At 38.3% G+C, this 22,766-nt stretch overlaps 1 protein-coding gene across 1 annotated transcript; it reads left to right on the top strand.

Moving 5' to 3' along the window:
• The first annotated feature begins 1,626 nt into the window (after positions 1 to 1,626).
• On the top strand, positions 1,627 to 4,736 carry LOC118797350 (alpha-amylase-like). The gene is made up of 10 exons (XM_036556682.1): positions 1,627 to 1,835; positions 2,059 to 2,205; positions 2,306 to 2,503; positions 3,123 to 3,353; positions 3,432 to 3,565; positions 3,663 to 3,785; positions 3,885 to 3,984; positions 4,086 to 4,207; positions 4,297 to 4,422; positions 4,506 to 4,736. Exons 1-10 carry the CDS (start codon positions 1,662 to 1,664, stop codon positions 4,693 to 4,695), a joined length of 1,545 nt encoding a protein of 514 aa, XP_036412575.1. The 5' UTR covers positions 1,627 to 1,661; the 3' UTR covers positions 4,696 to 4,736.
• The last annotated feature ends 18,030 nt before the right edge of the window (positions 4,737 to 22,766 follow it).

The raw sequence follows: 22,766 nt of genomic DNA on the forward strand, positions 1-22,766 counted from the left end.
ACCCTTATAATAAAAGAAGCTGAACTAACAATTTTTTTCGTCTACTGAAAGTTGACCAATTTTTCCACAAATCTGGGCTATAAACATATGGTGTCTCTTCAGTGATATACTCTGTAAAAATATTTATATAAAATATACTAAGATCATCTCAGATTTTTGGCTTTCAGCAGTAAATTGTAAGCATATGCCCCCGTCCCAACTCTTTTGGAATGTACTGTTGGCATCAAATTCAAAATGGGCATATATTTTTCAAAAAACTTCTCAGTTTGAACATTTGATATGTTGTCTTTGTACTATTTTCAATGAAATATAGGGTTTAAATGATTTGCACATCATTGAGGTTTCATTTTTATTTACTTTTTGCACAGCATCCCAACTTTTTTGGAAATTAGATATTGTATCTTAATGTGATTTGCTCTGAATTGCATGACCACTACATTAAGTCCACCTCCTTGTATCTACATTTATTGTCCATTTTATCAGCTCCACTTACCATATAAGAGCACTTTGTAATTTTACAATTAGAAACAGCTACAGGATCACCCCACAGGACCATTTAAATGATGGGTTCATTTGTGGCTAAGTTGCTGGTCTGTAATATCAGTGTGACCTTGTCTGAAGAGCAAATGCAAGCACTATTATCATAAAAAGCAAATATCCTGTCTTATGGAAAAAAGGAATTGAATCACCAGCGATTGCCAGCACATGACTGTCACAGCTGATCCGAAATCGCATATCTCTGGCCAAAACAATCTGCCAAAACTAACACTCGCTTGGTCACATGACTGATACCACTTTACTGAGTCCAGTTTTATGATAACCATTTCTAAAAACTACTGCGATAAATTATAAAGTAGAATAAGCACAGTAAAACACAATTTCATTTACAACATGATCAAGACCAGAATTTGAAAAGCTGAACTCATCATACCTTTCAACAATCATACATTTTCTTAAGAAGTGTTTCCCTGTTGTAGTCCTCGAGAACCCCTCAACTGCACATTTTTTCTGCTTCCAAAAAAAAAACGAACAAAAAAACTATCAACTTATTACTAAATTTTCCTGAATTGAAAATGGATGTGTAATGGTGAATACATTTTTATTATTTGTAAGAAAAGATACACCAAGACCAGGATAAGGGAACAACTGGTGTAGTATGTAATCATAATAAAAAATAAATAAATTTTGTGCCAATAATTTGCATTCACATGCAGATTTTCCACATTTCTTTGTTTGATTTTTTTTACTGTGGGGTTTATTGGTTGTAAATTTGTATTATTTAATTTATATGTTCATATTTCATTTATGTGACCATTTATGCTTATTATTTGTGCATTTGTGAGACTTAGATTGACTTATAGGAGATGTTGCACAGACCCATTTAAAAACTATGCAAGACACAAGAGGAACAATTAAGCTTGCATTGCTTTCTAATGAAACTAATGTAGAATTTACACAACTGAAGCATTTTCCTGCTGAATATTCTGGAAGACTGAGGTGTTTTCATGTGAGAAAGAAATGTTGATTACCAGGTGTGTTGCTTGGACATATTGCAGTTTAAAGATTAACTTCTCTATCGGGAGACATCCTGGGTGGGCACTGTGACAGTACAATGTATATATACTGGAGCTGAACGTTGGAGTGATTTACTTCTCAACCAGATGAAGATGAAGCTTCTCATTTTGGCAGCATTGCTTGGGCTGAGCTTTGCTCAGTTCGACCCTCATATGAAATATGGAAGAACTTCCATCGTCCACCTGTTTGAATGGCGCTGGGCTGATATTGCAGAAGAGTGTGAGAGATATCTGGCACCCAATGGCTACGGTGGAGTTCAGGTACATGTAAAAATATAGAAAGTAGATTTTGCAAAACAATTATTTTTTTTTTTGGTTACATGACCAACATATTCAGATGTACTATAGTAGGGCTGGAAAACTCCAGAAGAACTCTGTCCTTCTAGGATCAGAAAATTCTTACTCCTGTGCTAGCATATTTGTAAATAGTAAGTCATACAATAACACTGTTCAGTAGCTCAAACAGTGCAATTCCATCTTGCAGATCTCCCCTCCAAGTGAGAGCATTGTCGTCACCAACCCTTGGCATCCTTGGTGGCAGAGATATCAGCCAATCAGCTACAATCTGTGCTCCAGATCAGGAAATGAGAACGAGCTGAGGGACATGATCACCAGATGCAACAATGTTGGGGTAAAAACTGGATGTTGTTGTTTTCCCTGTCAATAACTCACCAATTAAGCAAAGTGATCAAAATGATTTTGAAAGAAAACTTTTTCATTTAATTTTGTAGGTGAACATCTATGTGGACGCTGTGATCAACCACATGTGTGGAGCTGGTGGTGGAGAGGGTAAACACTCCAGCTGTGGCACATATTTCAATGCCAACACGAAAGACTTCCCTTCAGTTCCTTACTCAGGCTGGGACTTCAATGATGGAAAATGCTACACCGGCAGTGGAAACATCGAGAACTATAACGATATTAACCAAGTAAGTAAACAAGTCGCATACAGTAACCAGTGTGTGAAATTCCCTCTGATATTCGGGGGGGTCCCATGTTGGCCAGCTACTCCAGTGTTAGCTGGCTGCTAACTCAGCATAGCACCGCTGATGCTTCAATGGCAGCAAAAATGTTCTTCTTCTGAAAATTCTCTTTTCTAATTTGGTAATAAGCTCTTCCACAAGTTAATTTATATGTTACATATTTATTCTTCTGTCTTCGGTTTGAGAAACAATTCAGCAGATATTGAGCAAGTTTTCAGATTTACAAATATGCTACAGCACACTGTAAATATTCTTAAAGGTGTTCTGGCTATATATACATACACACATATATGTATAAAACTAGTTTGCCACAGCTCCACCCTGAAGCAGACCAGTGCTGCAGCTTTAGTTACTTAAAACTACTACAGAAAAAAGCTTGCTGATAATATCGTAATAACTTTAATTTCAGAGAACTTTTATATTGAGACATTCTGATAATGTTAATTAGGGCATCCTGGACCCCACAGGACCCCCGGTATTTCACACACTGACTAAAATGGTGTATTCTACACGTATTCTGAATTTTCATTTGTGACTAATTTTTTAACTGTTTTAATGATGACAGGTGAGAAACTGCCGTCTGGTTGGTCTTCTGGACCTGGCCTTGGAGAAGGACTATGTGCGCGGTAAGGTGGCTGATTACATGAACAAGCTTATCGACATGGGTGTTGCTGGGTTCAGAGTGGACGCCTGCAAGCACATGTGGCCTGGTGACCTTAGTGCAGTTTATGGACGTCTCAATAATCTCAACACCAAATGGTTTTCTTCTGGCGCCAAACCCTTCATCTTCCAAGAGGTTTGAATATATTTTATTTGCTTTCCTAAAAACTTTTTGGTCAGTCTCAACTTTACCTTAACTGGAAAACTGTTTCAGGTCATTGATCTTGGTGGTGAGCCCATCACATCATCTGAATACACTGGGCTGGGAAGGGTGACTGAGTTCAAGTATGGTGCCAAGCTGGGTACCGTTATCCGCAAATGGAATGGAGAAAAACTGAGCTACTTGTCGTAAGTTAATGCAGTGACTATTTCTTGCCAAGTTGTCAGATTACTTGTTGTATTTTATTTAGTAAGTTCATCTGACCAGCTAGCTTCTTCTTTCCAGCAACTGGGGTGAGGGCTGGGGTATGATGCCCACTGGTAAGGCCCTAGTGTTTGTTGACAACCATGATAATCAGAGAGGCCACGGAGCTGGAGGTGCATCTATTGTGACATTCTGGGATTCCAGGTACTAGAGGTTACAAAACATATCAGTGACACTCGCAACTGTTTGACTGTACACTGTATGTTTTTATTGTAAACAATGAAAACATCTCCTTCTTTCAAGGCTTTATAAGATGGCTGTTGGTCTGATGTTGGCCCACCCCTACGGAGTTACCAGAGTGATGTCCAGTTTCCGTTGGGACCGCAACATTGTCAATGGACAGGTACCTGTACTGGCACACCCTTAAGCAAAAGTATTTTTCCTCATTGTTAATTTTTGGATTTCTTGTTTTCAAATGTCTTCTATGCTTTTTTTCTTTCCCAGGATCAGAATGACTGGATGGGACCACCCAGCTACGGTGATGGCACAACCAAGCCTGTGCCCATCAATCCAGACTCTACCTGTGGAGACGGCTGGGTCTGTGAGCATAGATGGCGTCAGATCAGGTGAGTGCCTTCTCTTCTAAACTGTTCTAAAGAAGAAGTTTACCAGCTGAAACTCCTAAAGATAACTTCCACTTATACAATCTCCACAGAAACATGGTGATTTTCCGAAATGTGGTCAACGGAGAGCCATTATCCAACTGGTGGAGCAATGGCAGTAACCAGGTTGCTTTCGGTCGTGGTAGCCGTGGGTTCATCGTTATCAATAATGATGACTGGTAAGGCAACACATTCACAAAGTAAAATCTGAAAAACCTAAATTAAGTGATCTTGTTGTATAAATTACAGTGGTTAATTTCAGGATGCTGGATGCAACTCTGAACACCGGTTTGCCTGGAGGAACCTACTGTGATGTGATCTCTGGCCAGAAGGAGGGAAGTGGATGCACTGGAAAGCAGGTGCAGGTTGGAGGAGACGGACGTGCCTATTTCAACATCAGCAACTCGGAAGAAGATCCATTTATCGCTATTCATGCTGACTCAAAACTGTAATATAATATCTCATTAAAAATAAATCAACTGCATGCAAAATCTTTTCAAATGTTTACAGTTTGTTGGGGTGGGGAAGTGATTTTTGCCCAATTGTCTTAGTTGTCAACACTTTCCAACCATTGTCTACATGTTACATATAATACATAAAATACATATAATACTGGATGCGCCCCTGAAATGTTAAAACACTATTAAATCTAGAATGATCTGCAACATGTATTTGCACATGTACATGAGCAATGTGGAGAGAACAAAGAAAACAAGAACATGTTTTGTGACAATCACTACATGCATTGTGCATAAACAATCTATAAATTAACTTTTTTACACAACCATCCTATAGAAAAGATTACATTTTCAGAGATACTAGATATATAAGCTCATTTTGTTAAGATGGAACTGTCCAGCCATTTCCACAATCAAAAATATAAAGAGTGGTGTCCTCCCTATAATTTAATGATGTAGATATTATATCTCCTACCTGATGCAGGTGAACCTCTCCTGCATGAGAGCTGTCTACCTGTTTGCTACCCAAAACAAAGTAAGTGGTAAATTCTCTCAGTTTAATCATACATTACTGAACATACAAAAGCAGTAACAAAGATTTCCTCTTTGGTTCTGGCTTAGGGTGTCTCAACAAATAATAAATAAATAAGCACCAGGGACATGGGAAGTGGGGTTGCTGAGAGTGGTGCAGCACTAAAATAGAAACAAAAAAATAGAAACATCAAATTTGATGCACAGGAGAGATTGGTAACCCCAGAGAGTTAAGAAATAGACTTCAGCTTCAGTATGTGCATTAATTTGAGTCAATAAGGCAGTGTGACTAGTGGCCTACTGAAGGGGCCACCACTGCACAAATCAAGATGCTACCCTTTACTCTCTGATTAGTACATCCATTTATTTCGATAAAATGCTGTATGAACAAAGCAGAAAGTCTCTCCCTGGCGATGTTCATGTGAGGCCTCCAGGTTCTCCCACAGTCAAACTAGAATATACACAAGTCGAACGCACCCTGAAAGACAACATCGGCCGCAAGAAGCACAGTGTTTGTACTGCGACCATGTTGGTTATGCCATTAGTGAATTTTCATTTCAAGGCCAGGAATGACGGAACAAGAAACATCTTTTCTGAGATTAATATTTTTTGTTCATTTTTCTATTAGTACAGCTTTACTACAGAAAACCTGCTGTCATTATTTTAGCACTGATCGGCTCCGGCAGTGTGGGGAAGTTCGTGGACCATGAAGTCTTGGAGGAGTTTGGGATTCCAGTGATGCCAGTCCTGCCAGCTCTAAAGGTCCAAGCTCTATGTGGATGACTTGTGAAACTTGTGGGACTAATGCATATAACTAAGCCCACCTATCCGTCCTGCAGGGCTACTCACAAGGAGAGGATCACCCTTTTTGTTTTGGATTCTACAAGTTACCTCAGTATTAGGCATGCCCTGGTTATGTAAACATAACTCTTGAATCTCCTGGGAAGAGCTTCTGGTCTGACTCATGATGTAAGTCCTGTGTCATTAAACCTGAACTGCTGTGTCATCTGTTGAAACCCTGTCTCTGAGCCTCTTGTCAATATCTCTGCCTGGTTTAAAGACCTTTCTAAGATCTTCAATAAGTCCCATGCTACTGAATTATCTTCCTATACTTTCTCTATAGAGTTGTTGTACAGTGATGTTCCACCACAGTCAAATGCCTGTCCTTTTTTCTCTTTAGAAAACTATGGAGTAGTTAACCTTGCTGGAGTCTACAGCACAGTGAGTAGCAGAGAAAACTGACAGCAGTCAAGGGAGTGCCATTGCTGGTGCCTCTGTGGTGCAGAAAGTGAAGAACGGCCGAGGGAGTGCCGCTACTGCTGCGGCTGCACAAAGGAGCACAAATAGTGACGCTGCAAGCCACTAGGAGATCTGCTGTATCGGGGTGGAGGACACAACACTCAGTCTCTCTCTGCTCTGGCACCCTAGAGATGAGAACGTGGCCTCGAGGGAGGACTGGCAATGCACACATATCAGCGTTGTGTGTGTTTGCTGGGACAGTGGCCACTCCGTACCCCATTCTGCAGCAGCGACTGTGAGGGGGGGGAGCTGCATGCCCCCTTGAGCTGCAGGACTCTCTGCTCGGACTTTGTGGGGTTGCCGAGATGGCTCCTCTGGAGAGGGAATAATGTAGCGTCCCACTACCAGCTTGTTTGGTCGTTTACGTGCGGGAGACATGGCCATATGGAGCAGCGAGTGCAGGGCACCACAGGTACTGCCTTGGCAGTGGTAAGAGAGTTGAAAAAAAAGAGTTAAGTAAATATTTGTTGTGGGTTTGGGGATGTGTTATTTCTGTTGTTCTGTGCTGGTCTGTGGGGTGGGTTGGTGGGGTTTAGTGTCTAAAATGAGAAATGCGTGGCTGTAGATGACCTGACCTGCTTCTCAGGTGTTCAGATAATGCTGAGCAGCAGGTTTCCCCTGCTGCATGCTAATAAAAGAGCACCCATTCCATGCGCTGTTTTTCATGTCGTCGTCTTCTACGACACCACAATATGTGATATATACGAGTCACATTAAAACTACGCCCTTTATACACTCATTTACCATTTTATCAGCTCCACTGACCATTTAGGAGCACTTTGTAGTTCTACAGTTACAGACTGTAGTCCATCTATTGCTCTGCATATATTTGTTACGCTGTTCTTCAAGGCCAGGACCCCCACAGAGCTGGTATTATTTGAGTGATGGGTCATTCTTAGCAATGTCGTGAAACTTGGTATTCTTAATTAAATAGAACTGCAGCACTGCTCTGCCTCAGGGTGGTGCTGTAGTAAATTTGTTCACCCAGTTGGTTCTTCATAGCCTATCAACTGTAACTATGCCTGAGATATCCGTGAAAAACTTTATAGTATTTCATGGCATATCTGTAAATCTGAAAACTCACCCAGTTTCCCCAAGAGTTTGGAGTAAATAGTGACTGTTCCTCATTTCTCACACTGAAGACAGAAGAGGAGACGAGAAAGATCTCAGTTAATGTGAGAAAAATGCAGAACCACACTAGAACAAAGACTTTACAGAAGAACTGAATTGATAAAACAAACATTTTGCTGCCAATGCAGCATCAACGCTAATATGGAGAGGGAAGTTAGCAGACAGCCAATGCTGGAGTAGCCAGCCAACACGGGATCTCCCTGAAAACCAGGGAGTACATACTGGATTTCTACAAGAGCTGTTCAGGCTTTGGTATTTTCTGTGGTTCTTTATGAATGTGAGTGCGATGGAGGAGGTGTAGGAAGGTGTTGGAAGGATCCATTTGCAGATTTAATACAAAGTTCAATGATCCAAAACATGCAGGGGTCAGACACCAGATAATACAAAATATTACAATCAAAAGAGTCCAACAAAACAAGTCTAAAAGAGACAAAAACCCAGGCAAACAAGCAGAAGGTCAAAAAGCCAGCACAAAAGTATAGGATTGCTAAGATAAAACAACTGGCAAGCCTTCACAAATGAGAAAGGTTTGAAGAGGGGTATTTGTAGAAGAGGTAATCAGTGAAAGGGGAAACAGGTGTGGGGAATGAGTGACAGCCTAGAATTTGGGGGATGATGATGACCTCTGGTGTCCTAAGTTGGTATTGCTACTGACAGATAGCTGGTCAGTTGTTATACTAATAAGTACAACTAGTCTTGAAGAAAACTTTGAGTTGTACTAACTTTTCTTTCTTTGTTTTCCAAAAAAAAAAATTAGTTTACCATTACATTCTTATTTACCAAACAAAGCTTTCTGAAGTTGACTTAACTAAAAATAATGTGTTATTAAACTTGTCAAGTGTCAAGCTCTACAGTAAAACTGTTAATGTGTAAAGTAATAGAAGAGGTAGGACAACACAGGTGAACACAGCTGAGCAATCAATAATCTCCCACAGTTCTAAGAAAATAATATCATACATAAAGCTCAGCTGTGCTCACTGGACATGTGGACATGAACTGATTACACCAGAAAGCATTTTGAAGCAATTGATTTTATTGTCTAAACAACATATACAGAACTTAAAGTTCAGACAAAATGAGTAGACTAACAATTACGTAAAGAGACAGTTACAATGGTGTGTACCAAAAAAATACAAACTAAATTGGTGAGTGCAGTACACCGCTGTACTTATTATATGTATACACTCACTGTCCACTTAATTATATACAGCTACATCGCCATGTACGCTCATTTTCCATTTAATCAGGTCCATTTAATTTATAAGTGCACTTTGTAGTTCCCTAGTTCTGTTTCTCTGCATAATTCATTAACCCTTTCACCCTGTTCATCAATGATCAGGACCCCAACCAGGACCACCACAGGTATTATTATTATTTCGTTCTCAAGACTGCAATGACACTGGAATGGTATTATATGTGGTACTGGTACTAGTGTTAGTGTATCAGCAATGCTTTAAACACCTCTGCGTCACTGTAAATATATATATGTATATATATGTATATATATATATATAAAGTCCTGTGACCACTGGTGAAGGACTAGAGGATGACCAACACAAACTGTGCAGCAGCAGATGAGCTACTGTCCCTGACTTTACATCTACAAGATGGACCAACAAGGTAGGAGTGTCTAATAGAGGGCGAGTGGACACAGTGTTCAAAAACTCCAGCAGCACTGCTGTGTCCAATACATCACCCAAATAATGCCTGCTCTGCAGTGGTCCTGTGGAGTTTCTGACCACTGAAGAACAGGGTGAAAGGGGGCTAAAAGGTATGCAGAGAAACAGAAAGACTGCAGTTTCTTTAGTAAAAATGGCCAGTGAGTGTTTATGTATGTGTGTAAGAGAGAGATAGCAAGAGAATGAACAACTGAAGCCAACCTCACTGTGCTAAACACTCTTGTCCCTTAACAGATGGGAAGGTCTCTGGTCAATTTCTTTGTCACTTTCAGCTTGTAAAGGTGTATTCTTCATGGCTGCATCAAAAATGAAGAAAAATTAAGCAAAATTAGTAATAAATACTCACCGGACAAAACATAAGGATGAGAATAATCCAAAAAGTACACAGTATGAAAAATAAATATACAAATCAACAACAAGAAAAAGAAAAGTCTTATGCAATAGAACAAGGAGAATGTTATTGTGAATAACAATGTACTATGTTTTTCACAACAGCACACAATCTTGAAAATCTTACTTCCATGCAACAGTTTGGCAAAGTAAAAAAAAGCCAAGCATGCAGCCATAGTTCTAAAAACATCTTAAATTCATAATGTTGGCAACATTTCATGCCTCAAGATGTAGGAAAATATATAATGAAATATGTGCTAACAATATAAAGAGCAATACTATAAACAATACTATAAGCAAAAGCACCTAGGACAAGCTGTAAGTCCTGATCAATTGAGAACTAGATGGATATCTGTGGGAAGACAGAGCATTTGGTAAAGGTTTAAAATGCTATCTTCAACAACTGAAACATATACAAGCAGATTTCTGTTGCCTAACTAAACTTGTACAAGCATTCAAGCCTCTCAAATCCAGTAAAGACGTTGTTCCATACCTGAAAAATACGAACACTTTTTTTGTTCCTGACCTCTTCTGGGCTTAGGTGGTCACTGAGGAGCAGGTGGACAAAGCACACAACTTCTTAATTGTTGTGTAAGACAAGTGTTACAAACCTGAATAAAAGCAGAAATACTCTTAGTTAAGTATGTCTTGTGTATAGGTATTCAGTCATCATTTGTGTTTGACTACTTGCTTTTAAATTATATAACTATCAGAAGTAAAAGTTATTACAGAAAATATGTTAATTTTGATGAATACTTTGTTCAGGAGACTTAGCTACAGACATGGAGAGTCTCTTATGTCTGCAGCAACACAGCCCTCCGTAACAGAAGGTAACAGAAGGTATTCATCAAAATACTATAACTGCAACAGTTAGATGATGTCCATGACTACATTAAACACATCATTATACATAAAACACTAAATAACTATCATAATTTATAAAGCTAATTTCTACTTGTAGTTCAGGCGTTTTGTACTTTGTTCACTCCTGGCAAGAAGGCTCCTGTAGCTGCAATGTGCACTGCAAAAAGCAACCTACAGAAATAATATCTACTTAATAAATCTACTTAATAAATGTGGGGTAACGATTTGCACTCAGTTTGTTTGGGTAGATTATACCCCATATTTTGAGTAAAGATCACCTAAATTTAACAGCTATGACACACTAAAAGCAATCAGGTAAAGCATGGGTGCCCATACTTTTGTGGCTTGAGATCTAATTTTTCCAGTGGACAGGTCATCGTAATCTACCTTAAAAAAAAAAAAAGCTGGCCTTATCCTTTTTTAAAAGCTCTGAAACTTTTTAAAGTACTTCAGTGGCCTATATTGATATTCAGCATTACAGGGCAAACCACTGAAAAATCACACTGACCTTATTCTGATGATTTGCACTGAATGGTGTCATAGCCAGGTTTGTGTAGTCTGGCCCACTTTCTTCTTCCTGAGTTCACTTTTAGCTGGGAATTCATCATCATAGCTTCTGTGTATAGTTCATAAATGCCTCTCGAAGTTCCCCTTCTTTGGGAGTGCGAATGGCTACTGGGAAAATCAAGCAGATGCATTTGGAGTTTGACATTGTATAAAATAGTCCTCCTCCCACTCGGCATGGAAGAGGTAAGTGTTCGGTTTCTTTGTGCAGGTCTCGCACTCATCTTCTGAAAGAGTCAGCGTAGGTTACAAAAGGAAAGCACACAAATGGCGCTACATGAACTGGGAACCAATAAATTTAAATTTTCTAGATTTCTAGAGAAGCAAACTCACAGCATTGCTTTAGCTATGGTAACAAGCAGTAAATTGAGATGAGGCAGTGGCCACATTTCGTGTCAATCACATTGACCTGCCCGCCACCAGAAGCACTAAGAAAGTGTTGAAATTTGATATCCTTTTTGAATGAGGCGCGACTGGTCGACCATGATAGATGTATTGGGTACTTCTGATGTAAAGTCTACCTAACATTTCTCAATACGTTACACAAGTAATTACATTAAAAATGAGTAACATTAACATGATTGTCAGTATGCAATTCTTCATCTACTTAGTATTTATTATTAATCAATTGATATGAGTAAGTAACCATTACTTATTCAGGGAAGGTTAACTTTACTTAAAAAACTACTGTCAGACACAGGAGATGACATTGATAATGTTAATTTTTTAATTAACTGTGTGTTCAAAAAATAAAGAAAGAAGGTACAAAAGGACCCTCTTTACTCTGCTTATTCAACTGAAACAAAAGTTTTTTGAACACTTAAACCCCCCACCTTCACCCCCCCAAACACAGTCTTATGGTCATGCTATTAATAGCTTCAACAAGTTTCTTGAACAACTGCATCACAAAACATTTCTAGAAAGCTTCATGTGTGTGAGTCTGGGGTATTTGAGATTGCTGAAATAAAAATGTTTATAAACAGGCACAAACGTACAGAGGCATCATCCTTAATTATCTGCATATTTTCAACTCCAATTGCAAAAAAGTGCTTATGCTATGTCTAATTTAGAGAGCAGAGACACATACTTTAGTGTAGACCAGGGATCGGCACCATGCGACTCTTTTACTGCCCTGTTGCGTCTCCACAGCAGGATTAGATTTGTATGTAAAAATAAAATAATCCACCTTTACAGTAAAATAAAGCTCTGCTGATCGTTCAACACAGTTTAACAATAAATGGTCTTAAACTCTGGAGTTAATGTAGAACTGCTAATTCACCCTTTAACCCTGAAGATTGCCACACAGACTGCTGGTCATATAGCAATGCAGAAAACACACGCACACACACACACGCACACGCACACACACACACACACACACACACACACACACACACACACACACACATCTAAACCGCTTATCCTTCTGGGTCACAGTGGGGTGCTGGAGCCTATCCCAGCTGTGATGCAGAAACCAATATCGCTAGTACCTAACAAAAAGGCAAAGAGGAAGATTTAAAACAAACATTGATAATTTGGAGAAGAATTGACTTTGCATTTACAAGCACTCTTGCTCATACGTTTTATCTGTAATGTGAAACTGTCAAACACTAAAAAGTCATGCAGCTGAAGTCAGTTTCTCATTATATTTATGTTTTTTATCCTATACTAGTACATTAGCACATACTGAGGCATATTTAAAGCCAAGATGGTAAAATGACATTAAATGTTGTGGCTCCCAAAGTGGTTTGATTTTTGTTGCAAGAACAAAATGGCTCTTCTAATTGCTGATCCCTGGTGTAAACAATTAGGGTACATGTGAAACTTGTTTTTGAAGTTAACAGAAAATCAAACAATACTTAGTCACAGTCAGTACAGAAGTTACATCTGGTTCAAAGGGAAGACTCCTGACCAAATGCTAAGATCAAAATACGTAAACAGCCCCAAAATCGGCCACAACGTCAGATCCCATTCAAACATTACTTGAACCATATCCAAAAAAAGAGTAAGGCAATGAAACAGTTAGTTTGTGCCTGAACATAGGTACAAACTTCATTCAATTAGCTTACTTTTGAGCTGTGGACCTTCTTGAAACAGCTTTGCTCCAACAAGCTTAAAAAAAAAGTTTCTAAAATACTAAAAAGTATCCTTGAGCTACTTGGGATACTCAAGGTTGAGGGCATAGATCAATCCCATCAACAGCATGCATGCCCTGGTTTTGTTTCCATACCCGTTCAGCACTTGAATGCCATCTATCACAACAGGCACATCTACTGTATCATCCTTGGCTGTGGGGTTATGGATCACAAGCACCTTCATGCTTTTGGTCCATGTGACCTTCACGTTCGTCCTCCATGTTAAAAGAGAAAAACAAAAAGCATATGCATTTTTTAAATTTAAGCATATTAACAAGTTCTGATATAATTCAATTTTCCTTGTCAAGCCATTTATTTCAACACAAGCAGGTTTTTTTTTTTTGTATTAATCAGCACTTCAGTAGTTGGTGACAAATTAAAAGGAAAACCTGAATGGCTGACCCCAGTATTTCATAATGAAACATTTATCAACCTAATTCATTGCTGTAGATGTGAAAAAGTATTAATGTAGCAGTATTTTACCTTTATCATCATAAGTTCACTGGTCATTTTGGATAGCAGATAAAATTATGATATTTGTAGTGTAGACGTAACAACGTTTGGTTCCTAGTACAACAATGGTGAACGATTCTGGTGAACGCATTCCACACCGAACCACTCTGAATGATTTTGTTTACATCTAAACCAATGAATGACTGAGTAATTTTGCTAAATCGATGGAGTTCCCTTTCAATATTAATGTCAATATACACCGATAAGGCATAACATTCTGACCACCTCCTTGTTTCTACACTCTTTGTCCATTTTATCAGCTCCACTTACTATATAGGTGCACTTTGTAGTTCTACAGTTACAGACTGTAGTCCATTTTCATCAGTGGTCACAGAACGCTGCCCACAGGACGCTGTTGGCTGGATATTTTTGGTTGGTGGACTACTCTCAGTCCAGCAGTGACACCAAGATGTTTAAAAACTCCAGCAGCTCTGGTGTGTCTAATCTACTCATACCAGCACAACACAAACTAACACACCACCACCATGTCAGTGTTACTGCAGTGCTGAGAATGATCCACCACCCAAATAGTACCTGCTCTGTGAGGGTCCATGGGGGTCCTGACCACTCAAGAACAGGGTAAAAGGGGGCTAACAAAGTATCAGAGAAACAGATGGACTACAGTCTGTAACTGTAGAACTACAAAGTGCACCTATATAGTAAGTGGAGCTGATAAAATGGACAATGAGCGTAGAAACAAGGAGGTGGTCATAATGTTATGCCTCATCAGTGTACAAGTAAGCAGAAAATTGGAAATAAATGTCAATCCATGCAATATGAAATAATGGTATCAGGACAACCCTGTATGTAGCCCTGTGAATACCTCAAGTTGATTAATCAGTTAATAACATACCTCACAGATTTGGAAGAGCTCTTCTTGGTGTTTCCCTAGGGTGCTCAATGAGACAACAGACAAATGCATCCCTTTGTTCTCTCAACACTGAGACTGTAAGGAGATGCATTTTAGTAATAAGACTTGTTTCTGCAAATTAGTTTTTGCACTTTCATGAACAAAGTAAAACAAAAATACACCCCATTTGCAGTGTTCAGGAGAGGATGCATCAGCAGCTCCTCCTTTGGCTGCAGGAAACAAAATTATATAATGGCAGACATTTTACATGCAGTAAAAAATATATATTTAGTAATTACATAGGATAAGTTAAAATTATGTTATAGAACTATTACTGCTACTATCTACATTAGATAAAGTATTTTGATATGAAAAACCAGCATTTTAAATTCAACCAAATATCCTGTATCTTTAATACATGTCTGGCATTAGTAACAAACCTAACCCCTTGTAAATCAGTTAGAGATTAAATGAATTTGTAAAGTTAAGTGTGAACTACACAAGCCTTACCTTTAAGTTAGCTAGTGTCCCCAAGAAAAAGTTTCTGGCCTGTTGAGAATTAAGTAATGAGGTTACAAACAGGAGTCACACATTTTTTCAATTATAATAACATTTTGATGTAAGGTTAAAGCGTAATTGTCAACAAAAAATGTTTCTAATGAAGTAAGATAACAATCGCAGGTTAAAAGAATCACCATCCAGCTCCTTTCAATCCTGCTGCAAAAACCAGCACAGACCGGTACTGTATAACACTGAGCTGGGCATAAAACCTACATTGGTCTTAGCTAGGTTGTTTCAACAGGGTTAAGCACTGAGCGCAAATGCTAAAAGCAGCCCGACTTACATTAAACAGTAAATATGTTTGTCATCATTTGTCCATTTTAAATTAGACAAATAATCATTTTTACAATTCCAGGATAGGTTAGCTTGCTAGCATTTAGCTAACTAGCTCACTAGCAAAATGCCTTAGCTAACAAACTAAATGATACAGCAACTGTTCTCCTCCACACACCAAGTTAGCTCGCTAGCACTTAGCTAACTAGCTCGCTAGCTACATGCCTTAGATACCAAACTGATTGATCCAGCCTCCATGCTCATCCACACACTGAGTTAGCTTGCTATCGTTTAGCTAACTAGCTCGCTATCTAAATGCCTTAGCTACCAAACTAACTGATCCAGCCACCATTCTCATCTACACACTGAGTTAGCTTGCTAGCGTTTAGCCATCTAGCTCACTAGCAAAATTACTTAGCTAGCTACCAAACGAATTGATCCAGCCATTGTCCTCGTACACACACACCGAGTTAGCATGTAATGTTAGCTAGTTTGAAGTAACCAAAGTTCTTGCCATTACCCTGAACACCTCTACATTTTAGAATTATTAAGGTTAAGTATCTAACCTTGCTTGCACAGTGGCGTTAGCGCTGGCTGCCTGTGTTAATAAGTTAGCTACGACAGACCGCGTGTGCCTAGAGCACACCGACTACAAATACTGTGGTAAATCTTACTCTTAAAGAAGTTAACATTTGCATTCATGATACACAGCAACATGTTAAACAGGAATCTTACCTTCAGACCAGCAGCTCGTCACGAGTCATACAGCAGCAGCAGCAGCTCGACAATCCCGAGAACAAACGTCCACAGGGCCAATAATTGTGTGTATATATATATATATATATATAATGATTTTTTTAAGTTGCAGTTGTTACTGTTAGCAAATAGACAGTGTAGGTAAAACGTACCCATTATTATTTATTTAATTTGCTGGTATATACAACCCATGCAAATTTTAAACAATCCTTTTTATTTACACTGTGCCTAGAGGTAGAGGAAAAAGAGACACAACAGGACTTTAGTACAATCAGTATTTTAAACTTTGGTTGTATAAGATGGGGAGCGGGGATCCACCATGAAAGCTGATATATTACGTCATGAAAACTCGAGAGAAGTGAAAAAGGCGAGTTGAGAAAACACAATCCACTCTAGGTGAGGCATCCTGTTAGTCAGAATTTTAGTAATTTTAAAATGAAAGAGAAAATCTTTTTGCACATTAGATTATACGACAGGAAATGAAAAAAACAAGTGGTTCAGTCAAGCAATAAAGTTTCATTACCTACACCAAAGCATGGGCACAATCTTTATGGGCACCTGCCCACCTTTAATCTCAATGGCACAAAAATATGCATAAAAGCAAGCTTCAGCTCCATGAGCGACGCAATATGATACAGATAGGTGAACTTTTTAAATGCATTCTGTGCCCCGCCCTCCCCCTTGTAATATAAGCATGCACCCCTAAGAGAAAACATTTTAAAAAATTACAGTCGGTCAATAATCAATCATGAGAGAGAGAAACAAAGACATACTCCTGGTGACGTTTCGTTAAAGTTTGAAGTACTGACGTCAGTCAAACACACATAAAGCTGCTTCCTTACCTGAGAAATGCTGGTGGTAGAGGTAGGAAACGTGGAGGTCATTACAAGAAGAGAAGATATTTGGTTAAACCTGTGAGCAGTGATATAAATATAAGAGAGAACAACGATTACACAAAGATTTAGGCAGGGCAAGTTTATATAGCAGCTTTCAAACACTGCTGTCATTCAAAGTGCTGTGCAAATCAGAAAATTCAGAGTCAGAGTTGTTTAAAAGTCTGATACAGGATTTCTGTTTTTACCTTCTAAACTATGAGTGAAGCATTGAACTTGGTCTGTGGTGTGCGAAGCCATTAGCCTGCTAAGTCAGCCAGAACCAAGCCGGTCTTGCAGCAGAGCTATTAACTTAGCTAAACTTGCGCAAACAGATTAGCTAGTTAGCTAACAAATCTAACAAGTGTACACACCAGCTTATTAAAAATGGAAGTTCAAAATGGTACTTTTCTAAAAAAAACCTTCGCCTTATTATTTTGTGAGAGCAAACACTCTAAAAGAGGTGACTCGCTAGTCTAGCTAGCTACCACAGCAGATAATGGCCAGCTAACTGACCGTTAGCAAGTGATGCTCATTTTCATTTTAACATATGAAGAGTTCAACACTAACAAATCATAGGACTAGGTTTAAGTAAATGTTTGACCAAAAAACTGCAAATAAGTCAAATAAAACAAGCATTTACTTTCCAGACCTGCTTTGAAGGCTTCAGAAGTTTCCAGAAGCTGCTTTAAGCGCGCATTTCCTGCTGTGGAGCGTTGATGACGGCTCGATCCTCAATACAGGTGGAATCTGCCTCAAAACGGGTGGAATTCGCCTAAGTATGGTATAGTCTGCCTCAATGCGGGTGGAATCTGCCTAAATATGGGTGGAATCTGTCCTTATATCTTTTTTGCCGAAACATGAGTTGCTAAGCCTCACCCATACCTGTCCCGATTCCGGTGTGCCAAACTCTTAGCTAAAACCGCTGCACAGAGCCAAGCTCGGACCATCTCTTCGTGTTAGCTGGGTTATTAGCCCGTTAGCATATTAGCTAGCAACATCTAGCTAGCTAATGGCCAGACTATATATATATATATATATATATATATATATATATATATATATTTATATATATATATATATAGGGAAATATATTTAGTCCAGCATGTACAATATATACCAAATAGAGTCTGCTAATGGCTGTTTTGTTAACTTTTGCAGAAAAAAATATTGTGTAGTTTTGTACACTGGGTTTGATATACTGTTATGTAGCTCCCTGTGTGTAGAGTATCAGTTGGGTGCTATTGGGTCAGAACCGTTCAGGTACTAAAACTCATGGAAGAACATTATATCAACTTGAAATCGTCAGTTGATGCAGCATGTCTGCTATGAGACCATACAGGTTGCTGAGTCAGTTAAATTATCATGAGAAAGTTGGGCCAACTGTATTTTTAAAATTTGCGAGTTGGATTTTTTACAGTGTGGTAGCAAAGAATGGTAGTGACTTAAAGACACAATGACAACAACAACAACAATAATAATAATAATAATAATAATAATGAGAAGAAGTTTGTTATTTCTCCATTTAAACCTGCACAGGTCTCTGCTCCTCCCAAGCTTGAAACTCACTCAACTTACTGAAAGGTGCAGAATTTAGTTTGTGTTTATTAGGCAGTTTTGAAGCATTTGTAAAATGTAAAAAAAAAAATTAAATTAAACTTGGCACGAAGCTTGTTCATTTAATTTAGCCAGGGAGTAATTTCCTCAAGTTAAGCTAGAGTGCCACATTTATTTTCTCTTCTTGTGGAAAGTCACTGTGTACAGAATAAAGTTTAAACCTATTAGTTAGTTATGTTTAACTGATAGTCAGTTGTGTTGGTTTACCTTGATGGTATAAACCAGCTTGCCCATTCTTTGTATTTCAGTTTCAATTGTATCTTTATTATAATTTATTATTTTTAATCAATCGATGAGTTCATTTGTATTTCTGCTGCTGGTCTGTAATATCAGTGTGGCCTTGTTTGGAGAACATCTGTAGCAAAAGCAAGTGCTAATATTACAATAAGCAAACATCCTGTGTTTGGGAAAAAGCAGTTGACTTATTATCAGTGGTTGCTCATGACTGCAGAGCGTGACTGTCAAAGTTGATCCGGAAATTCAGGACTCTGGCCAAAACAACCTGCCCAAATTAACTTCTACTTGTTTACATTATAAAGGCGAAACAGGTTAAGAAAAATTACTTTGATATCACACTTTTTCTGTCCAGTCTTGTTACAACCATTTCTAAAAACTAGACTAGACATTTACAACTAATATATCATGGTATATATTTTGCTATGTAGATAATAGTAAAACTGGAAACGCTGAATTATTGTACATTTTCTTGAAGATATAGAAATGTATTTCTTACATTTCAACACTAATACAATGAAAAAAGATAAAAAAAGATTTTTCTCAGACTTGGTCCTTGAGTATCTTTTAAACTGCACATAAACATTAAAAAGCAAACAAACCTTAAAACTTGTAAGGCAGGGGCACTCTGGGCAGAGCCCGTCTTGATCTCCCTGGGGCCTAAGCAAAATTCTACAAAGGGGTCTTCCTATGAGATATAAACAAATAATACTTATTAATCAGTCAATATTTACTCTTCTACTGACGAACCTAAACATATAATCTAAACAGATAATGCTATTATTAATAAACATATAAACATTAATAAACATACAAACTAATAAGCATATAAACAGATACTGCTATTATTAATAAACATACAAACATTAATAAACATACAAACTAGTAAGCATATAAACAGATAATGCTGTTATTAATAAACATATGAACATTAATAAATATATAAACTAATAAACATATAAACAGATAATGCTATTATTAAATTTTTCAGCTGCATCATCAAACTGGCTCCCCAAGATTTCCTTTCATACATTGGCTTGGGTGAATACTTGATGGCAAGCAAGCAAGCAAAGTTTATTTATATAGTGCTTTTTACAACAGGTGTTGTCACAAAGCAGCTTTACAGAAAAATCAGCATTAAAGAAAATCCGGTTCCAAACCCCCATCAGCGTCGCCAGTGGCAAGGAAAACTCCCTAAGAGCAGGAGGAAGAAACCTTGAGACGAACCAAGACTCGGGGACAACAGGGAAAACAGGTGGAGCAATGGTTAAATTGATTAGTTTAGTTTAAGCAGCAGCAGCAGCATCATTGGGAAGGTCAGTTCGTGAGGGTGAGGTTTGCACAGCGTTGTTCAGCATGAAGCTCAGTGGTGGTCAAGCCGGTCCAGAGGGCTGGCAAGCAATGGGCACCCAATCAAGGCAGGCGAGGCAACAGCATCAGACGCACAGGATGGGCAGCTGTTTATTATTTACTGAGAGATGTGATCCATATTGCCCAGCATGTCCAGCTAATCAACATTATAAATTCAATCTTTAATCAATAGTCATTGCCAGTCCATTGCTTTCCATTCTGCATTAGTCAGAGCTGTAAGTAAACCCTGACTGAGAGTCTAGATCATCACTGTCCTGTTTTAAAATGGTGAGCTCCTCTGAGGAGTGAACCATCACACCCATATACTGTCTGGACTAGATTGGACCCCACAGTGGCTGCTGCTGCAAAGCATGTGCTTCATTTTATTCACACATTGAACAGATGTTTAGGCACGACACGGTTGCCTTTTCCAGGGTGCAGTTTGTAAACACCACTGCCCATTGACATTCATCAAATGTAGCACATCAATTTTGTTTTGTTAAATGTTACTGTTATTATCTGACATCAAATTTGGACAGGAGAGAACACAAGTTTACCTGATTGCTGTTCAATTCACTCTGATAGTGTTTTTTTTTTTCTTTTTTGACAAAAAAGATACAGAATCTAAAAGAAATAAAGTCTAAATTACTGGCATCCACATGTGGATCTTCCACATTTATTTCTGTGAATAGCTAATAAAGCATTGTGCATTGTGATCAGTTGTACATTTATATTACTTCCTTTCTTCATTCATATTTACTTCAGTCAACACTTGTGTTTAGTAGACATGAGAATATAATATTATGATTATAGACTAGAAGGTGTGGGTGGGTGATAAGGTTTGATGACTGAGGCTTAAAAATAAACAGAAAATAGGAATGGGATAGCAGGATTTAAGTAAGAACATACAGAATTGTGTGGTTGGATTGAGTTGGAGAAGTTGTTCCAGTTTCAGTAGCCTCAGAACAGGTTTATAGGCCTACCCAATCAAATGGGGAACTAATAATAGAATAACAGAAACAATCCTATCCTTAGTCTTAAGTTAAGATCTGACAGGTCAAGATTTCCATGAATCTGTATTACAGAAGCAAATCTTATCTTAATTTTGGAATTTTCTTACAGCATTTTATCTTAGGTTAGCAGTCCTAAACTACTCAATCAAAGTCAACAGTCAACTGTCATGTCTGTTGCCCACCATACAAACACAGCTGAAACATAAACATGTTATTAAAATAATGTTAAAAATTTAAGGTACAGCTGCTGTTACTGATGTAAAAAAGGTCAAACAGAACTAAAGTGTGATAAACTGTAAGTTGTGAATACTGTGAGAGCGCCCCCTGCTGTTTATCAGAGCGTTGCCGCTCCCCAGTTTCAGTCTACATTTCCCAAACGCTTTAGCTGAGCGCGCTAACATCATTCCTCCTCATAAACGGACACACGTTCAGCTCCGTCTCCTCATTATTCACCACCATCACTGTAATATTTCATCATCAACATTAACACACGAAGGTGATCAGAGGGGCGGTGGAGATCGAGTCTGCAGCGTCTGAGATCTTTAAAACGCAGAGTTAGAAAAGAAAATCATCTCACAGTGAAAGCAGCGTTTTACAGTAGAAATAAATGGAGCTCATTATGCTGGTAGTGAACTATGCTGCTGACACAGCTGCCTAAAAACCATAGAAACGGACCTTAAACAGAAGTGAGGACCCTGTTGGGGTTCATCCTAAAGTTAGGACAGGATTTAGGAGGTTTAGTCTAGTTAGGATGTTTGTGTGATACTGTTTTCTTATCTGGAGTTAATGATGAGATTATGAAGTTATAAACTGTTATTCTGCAATAGCTACTGTCCTAAATTCAGTCCTAACTGAAGTCGTCATGGAGACTAAACAGATTTATATAATAATATTATTTCAGATAAATTTCAGAGTTTAGATATTTCTGTAAAACGGTCCTATTTTTTATAAGACAATGAAATTTGGTTTATTTTTGTGAGTGCTGTCAATGTATTATGATCAATCAAAAATAGTGCTCACTGTCAGGCTCCACTGTCTTTTCTTCAGGCCTCCAATCACTGCTTACCGATCACTGCGAATCACCATTGCCTTAAGTCTTCAGTTTGTTATCATAATGCCTGCGTGATTTTTTGAAAATGCTTATACTTTTTTACTTTAAGTACAGAGGCGTATATTTTTGTAATTCTACTTGAGTAAAAAAAATGTAAGTCATACTGAGTAATGAGTAATGAGTATTTACTAAATTACTAGAACTTTTTCTTAAGTAAAGAACTTGTGTACTTCTGCCACCTCTTTTCCTCTTTGCCAGTGTGTTTCAGCTCAACTTTATCACAGGCCTTATATTGCACAGTGCTTCTCACTGTGAAACTCCAGGAAAAAACAATCTTTCATTGTTTGGTAAATAAATAAATGTACACTTTACATAACGGAAG

This window comes from Colossoma macropomum, unplaced genomic scaffold, assembly GCF_904425465.1.
Source record: "Colossoma macropomum unplaced genomic scaffold, Colossoma_macropomum, whole genome shotgun sequence".
NCBI lineage: Eukaryota > Metazoa > Chordata > Actinopteri > Characiformes > Serrasalmidae > Colossoma > Colossoma macropomum.